The sequence below is a fragment of the Perkinsus marinus genome, assembly GCF_000006405.1.
Source record: "Perkinsus marinus ATCC 50983 genomic scaffold scf_1104296975596, whole genome shotgun sequence".
NCBI classification, from domain to species: Eukaryota; Perkinsozoa; order Perkinsida; family Perkinsidae; genus Perkinsus; species Perkinsus marinus.
In genome coordinates, this window is record NW_003200720.1 from 162,356 (window position 1) to 168,905 (window position 6,550).

A 6,550-nucleotide genomic window follows, 5' to 3' on the forward strand; every position below is an offset into this window, starting at 1 on the left:
AAAAAAAACTCGATGAATGAAATTAACAGATTTTTGGTAATAATAATATTCGTGACGGCAGCAGCAAAGTTTATGAACCCCATTTGAACATGTTACCATAAAAAGGCACATAGCAACTCCAAAGGGTAACCAAAATAACGATAACTGTGACCGATGAAGACCCCCAAACACAACCCCCCCCCATCTAGTAGTAGTAATAGATAGAAACCTTCTTATGAACAGCAGCAGCACATACACTACACTAAATAGACATAAATTTTAACGATAAATTGAAGAGAAATTCCCCAAAGATATGCAAAGATTCTCCCGAGTTGTTCACCTCGACAACAATATACGATCGACTAAATCCGCCACGCCTGGCAACTTCAAATTCGAATTGGTGTTAACTTCAAGACAAGCGGTTTCCTAAATGGACAAAAGTGGACCTACTTTGAATCTTTGGTAGACCAACCTTGATTCCAGGCAAGGCGTTGCCCATCGCCACAGCAACATCCGCTTCCTCCAGCATTTCCAAATCATTCAACGCATCGCCGACACACACTACGCGTTGGTCTGATTATCAAACACCGTGTTGGATAGGGGGAAGAATATGCACATGGTCAACGACATCATAAAAATTTTAGAAGGAAATTATTGTTGGTCTCTCAACAGTTTTACCAGCTTTCGTATATTCTCTTTATTTATGAGGAAACTCCCAAGCTCAGCTGAGGAAAGCGCACATATATTCCAACACTGCAAACACCGCTGTCCCACGACCGACCCAGGTACGATCCCCGCAGCCTACACCTTAGTTTTTCCTTCATAATTTTCACTCCCAATCCTTTATTAACTCCAGCGGGGACCACATCGCAAGACCGCCACAACGACTGAGCTGCTGAGCATCCCGAACGCCTGTTGATGGACAAGAATGTTGTGGGGCAAAACTTGACGTGTGCTGGTGATAACATATGAAAATCTTGATGAAATTTTGCAATTTTTCTGTATATTTCTAGTCTAATTCGTATGTAAACTTGTATAACTAGTTGCCGAGCGAGCGGAGCATATACCGCAACAACAGGCACTTTCGCGTTGTGCGTGCGTGCAGAATTATTCTGGCTTAACTACGAAGCGTAGGAGGCTACCAGATAGGTCAAACGACTCCTCTATATGCGGAGGTGTTGGGAAAAATCGGGAAACTCGATTATACGAACAACTCGAAGAGATATGCACGAAAAACTTTAATGATGGAGAAATGTCCTACCCGGAGATCGAACCGGGCTGGACCTATGTAAAATTCATTGATTGAGTCCATGGACGCGGACTCAGTGAGCTCCGCCCCTTCGTCACGAAAGCTTAGTGAGGGAACTTCCAAGCTCAGCTGAGAAAAGCAAATAGATATTCCTCCAACACCACCCGAAAGAATATATTTTCCGATATTGCCAAAAATACACTAATTGTACCAACAACTCTTCTGGAGGAATACCACACCTTCCCCTCGAAGGCAACTCGAATGCGGTGCTCCCAGATTCGTCACTTACTTCGCGAATTCTCTGATTTTACGTAGCACATTCTCCTTCATCCGACCTTCTAGGGACATGAAATGAATCTGACAAATCGGAATAATTTACCCAAACGATTATACCACTACTACAAGATGGATGGATATGGCTTCCTCGTGCACCTTAGCGAGCATATTCTCATAGGAACCGCAGTTCTCAGGGCAAGGGGTATGTAGTCTGCATCACAATCGAGAGGTCGTGGGTTCTATCCCCACACCTGTCATTTTTCCTACGATTTATATATTTTTTCAATTTCCTTCGAGCCAGTGTTGGGCGCCAAAACTCGATCGCCGTTATACAGCAAAACCACAACTCCCTCAACGCCTTCCACTACTTTGATTGCTTCAACGATCTGAAGCGCATATCTTAAGGTTGACCGCGTAAGATACAAAGTAGGCCCATTGACAGTACATCATCGTAATTATGAGTCTTCTCCGCTACCACCGCTCCTGTATGGTCGTAAGTGATAGCGCCATTCAAGTAAATACCCGGTCGGGAATAACTGAGAGAAAAACGCCTCCACCAGGAATCGAACCCACGGTCTGATTCTATTACAGGTCAACACCTCCACGTGTGAAGCACTGGGTTGCAGACGCCCGACTCCTTCCCGTAGCGGGCACCACCGGACCTACACAATGACGATATGATCAAATTATGGTATTGTTATTATTACATCCATTATTATCAGCTTTATTAATCCTATTAAATGTAATATCCGGTATATTATGTGATGGTGATAATAACGTACCATCCATATCGGCACATATCAAATCCACATCATTTAAATTCACCTCCTCCTCCTCTCCCTTTGGAAATGAACAAGTAGAGGCATCCAACGCATGTCTACTAGGATCGAGACTGTCGGCAGTAGAAACCTCACTACACGTCAATGAACTTGGCATTATGATACAGCAAATACTAATTCTACCCGAGTTTGTATGTAACCTCTTATAACTAGTGAGCAAAATTCCTGGGCTCGGCAGAGGAAAGCAAACATATATTCCTACTCCAACACTGACTGCCAATCTAACCAAAAAGGAAATCACGTTCGAAGACAGGGACATCAATTTAGCGGTGAAGATCAGATAGGAAATTCAATTTCGCAGACAGAGTCCGTAAAGAGTCCGGATGATAAAACCGTGGATTAGTACGAAATAGTGGGGTAAACTCCAGGTGGTAGATTTTCACACGGGAATACATAACAAAACACGGCGATTCAGAATCTACAAATGTTTCCGTCCAAATCGTTCCCTACAGTGAAAAAAAGCAAAACTGTTTTCCATGTAGTAAATTCACGCGCACCTCAATGGCAATTCGTTTAATACAAATATCTTCAACTACGTATGACCAACCTCATCCGTCAACACCACGGTTGAACCTAAGATACTCCCGAACACTCAACATAAGGCTTCTAATAGAAGTAATGGCAGCAGTAAATGTATCGGTAAAGGAGCGGGGGGGACTTCACTTTCGTGCAGATGCCCGGAAAAAATAATAAAGTAGGAAAAACAGGACGAGAACGAAAACCTGAAAATCGAAAAGAAAGATAATTTTCAGTAATTTTCCCACTTTTTCGAGGAAAAAAATGCCTCATTTTTGCATCTTAACCCATTCTTTTGAAGAATTGCCAACAATTTCAAGGAAATACCTGATCTTTATAAAAACGTCCCGACTTGTAGTATCGGAACATAAAACGTATAAATTCAATAATTTAACCGACTCAAAAATGACCGCGCGCCCCGAAATTGCCCTCCTCCTCCCCTCCTGTTATTGTTGCTTACCATCCCTCCTCGCACTATCCAAGCATCGACCCTCTGCCTCCTATCGATACTCGTACTCAAAGTCGATGACAGGCCAACGGCATTGAGGACATCATACATCTTACGACGAGTTGTCTGAAAGAAAATCCGTTCAACATCATTACGAATATAGAGAGTTCTTCCACACATAGCGAGCATCGCACCAGTAGGATACTTATTATAGAGGACGCGATAGTCGCGAGGGAATTCAAATCCCCAGTGTGACGCAAAAGCTACGTAGCGATTAGCATAGAGCAGACCACGTTCCGCAGGATACATATCATGAATGCTCTCGATGTTATGCCACAGTCGATGGTCATCGAGTCAGTACTCGAGTACGTACAACAGACGTCATCAGAAATTCTCTAAAAATACCATGAAGTCGCAAAGACTTCATTTTCGCCTCGAAATTATATTACCATTTCGTTTTCCATACCAAAATTTAACGTTTCGTTATTACCTTCAACACGGCGTTCTGCTGCGACATCTTCCCCAAAGTGGCCGTCCCTTGACCCAAGATCCCCTCTAGCATGCCAGCACTGCTTTGAAGGGCTTGCCGCTCTCGTAGTAATTGGGACTCCGCCGATTCATCAGCCTCGTTCCTCTCCGATGAACTTTTACCCCCAAAAAGTTTCTCCCGTTGACGCGTACGGAAGATGTGACTCAAGAGCCGGTCGGTGGTGACTTTGATGCTGTCGAGATCGTCTCCTGCAACAACATCAAAGTGAGTACTAAATAACTAGTGAACTAAAGGCCGCCATATTACTCACAGTACATCTGTACTAGTGTTAATGTCTAGAAAAGGGAGATTCAGTTCACCATGGTAACAGAAATTTCAATCACTTTCCAAATCCACGGTATTGATCCTATCGTAATTGTGAATTTCTCCGGTCATGAAGTCCACGATACGTCTTTCAGAGCTCATCTGCATCAGATGACTCATTTGATGGTAGAATGGCAATTTTAATTGTGGAATTTCCCGAGGGCTAGTCGCTGCGCTTTTTTTTCAAAACAAGAACACCGAGGACCGAACCCGAGACCTCCCGGTACCTACGCATCCTCCCTGCCCTCTTCCGCCACATTGGAGTCCCTTGTGGCCCCTTGGACAGTTCCTCCAATCGGTTGGTCAGCTTCACCAGCTGTTGCATCAACATAGCCAAACGCTGTTGCATCGCAACTTCACTTTCGGCAGACCGACTAGACCGTTGGGAAGAGGAGGAGGAGGAGGAGTTTAAACCTGAACAGACACTCATTGAGATTTTCCCTGTCGAAAAAAGTTATACGACTAAAGAAAAAGTATAGCAGTATTGAAGGCCTATTTAATCTGGGCTAATAAGAATTTTCGTCTGCCTGTGGAATTGAATACTGAGGCATATCTTTGAAGCAGCGGCATAACGGCCCCAGCCGACAGGCCTTGAAAAGACGTAGAGGATATACATATCTCACTGCGAAAACTACACAATGCTGCCGAGATACTAAGGCATATCTTTGAGGCTGTGGCATAACCGCCCCGCACCACATATAGTATATACATACCTGCCTCTCCCATCCGACTCAGTAGATCGTCGATTTCATTCTTCGTTCGAGTAGCCTCTTGGAAGACATCCGAGAGATTATTCAGAGAATCCATAAAAACTCAACCTATGGCATAGACGCCCCAGAAATATCCTCGGAGGTCAGTACCGTGCGATATCTTCTCAGAATATGTAGGTTGGGCACACGAGCAATATCGATCAGAATGGCGGGCGCTACTTATCGAATACCTTACCGAATTCGAAGCAACCTCTGGCCTCTTTCGTATCTTACAAGCTCAACCTCAAGATACCCCATTTGGAAGACTCACGACATCATTATTCATGGCGGAACTTCGTTACCTTCGGATTATAGTAAGCTGACATCATTACATATCATAGCTTCGCTCATTCCCCGACTGGTTGTGTTTATTTGTTCGACTGGTTAAGGTTGATAAACATCCCACTTGTGTGTGCCTCTTACAGTCTACCATGTCAGACTTGTATAATTCTGTTTCGGCAAATCAATAACTCATGGAAAGTGGAGTCCGGCTGCTCCTCCTCCTATCGACCCTCCTATTCCCCCTAGCCGTCAGTGACCTCATCCAAGTGGACGCCACGAGTGACGCCCCCTTGCTGGAGCTGCCTCCGTTTGGCTTGGGTCCGAATGGACGTATCAGAGCTGATATCATTATAGGTGATAAGGGTGGGTCGTCTACAGTAATTTTGGTATCCTTTTTACGAAAATTTTTTGCTTTTTTTCTATATGTTTCATCACAGTTTTTCATGCTGAAGAAGCGATTCTAGTAAGCATTCGATATTATCGAAAAGTGTTTCTTCTACAATTCTGAAGATGAAAATGTATTCTCTAATCACTACTTCTATACAGCCTACATTTTCGAGGCAATGGGAATGTATATCTTCTATTTCCCTTGTATGATACCAAAAAGGTTGTCACCCGCGCCATCCACTGCTCCCATCAAAAGCTTCCCTACTTCCCTCTGTTGTACTTTTAGAAAATGATCTATCATCGTTGGCTCCTAATCATTTAGCATCCACGAGCTGATAGTAGAGAAGCGATCCTTCATGAAATTTTTGATAGATTTTTGAAAGAGAATTTCGAAAAATGTCTAGAGTCGGGCGATGCTAGGCTTTCATTTGTTAGAATCCTTTTCCCCGAAATTTGGGTGGTAGCATAAATAATAGTGGGCGTATCATCATGTTGACTTGCATGAGGTTCAGGTAATGATACCTCCCCATCACCAGGCCGATGGGTTTTGGTTCTCTCATTGGAGCAATTCGAACTGTGGGCTCAATCGATCAAGAAGGAAGAGTTGATGCCAGGAGCAAGAGGAGTTGTCAACACTAATCGCCCGTCTATGTATAGGAAAGTAGAGGCCCCGGGTTCGATCCAGGCGTGGGGCATTTTTCTGTGATATCTTTAGGAGTTCTGTTGCCCGGGAGACCGCATTCAGTTTGACATCTTAGTGCGAGGTGATCGACCTGACAAGTAAGTGTTGGATGAACGATTATGTCTGCGCGAAAAATACCGTGCGTATTAAATCGTCACGCGCAGGTATATTATGTTCATAGCCAATCCTCAGCAGCCTGGGAATTCCTCATCGTCGCGAATGGTTCGGCCCATCATCGGAGTACCTCTACGTGAACGGCAGCCTTCAGCTGAACAGATAGGATTTATAGA

The 6,550-nt window shown here is 44.0% G+C and overlaps 2 protein-coding genes across 2 annotated transcripts; both read right to left on the minus strand.

The window, feature by feature from the left end:
• Nucleotides 1-388: 388 nt before the first annotated feature.
• On the minus strand, nt 389-2,303 carry Pmar_PMAR025528 (Phosphoglycolate phosphatase, putative; the record flags this gene model as incomplete). The annotated part of the gene is made up of 9 exons (XM_002765141.1): nt 389-405; nt 430-552; nt 785-891; nt 1,518-1,585; nt 1,631-1,715; nt 1,772-1,890; nt 1,950-2,040; nt 2,110-2,166; nt 2,287-2,303. 9 exons carry the CDS (start codon nt 2,301-2,303, stop codon nt 389-391), a joined length of 684 nt encoding a protein of 227 aa, XP_002765187.1.
• Nucleotides 2,304-2,950: 647 nt separating this feature from the next.
• On the minus strand, nt 2,951-4,967 carry Pmar_PMAR025529 (conserved hypothetical protein; the record flags this gene model as incomplete). Its single annotated transcript, XM_002765142.1, has 5 exons — nt 2,951-3,065; nt 3,320-3,433; nt 3,798-4,045; nt 4,392-4,574; nt 4,874-4,967. 5 exons carry the CDS (start codon nt 4,965-4,967, stop codon nt 3,003-3,005), a joined length of 702 nt encoding a protein of 233 aa, XP_002765188.1. The 3' UTR covers nt 2,951-3,002.
• Nucleotides 4,968-6,550: the final 1,583 nt, after the last annotated feature.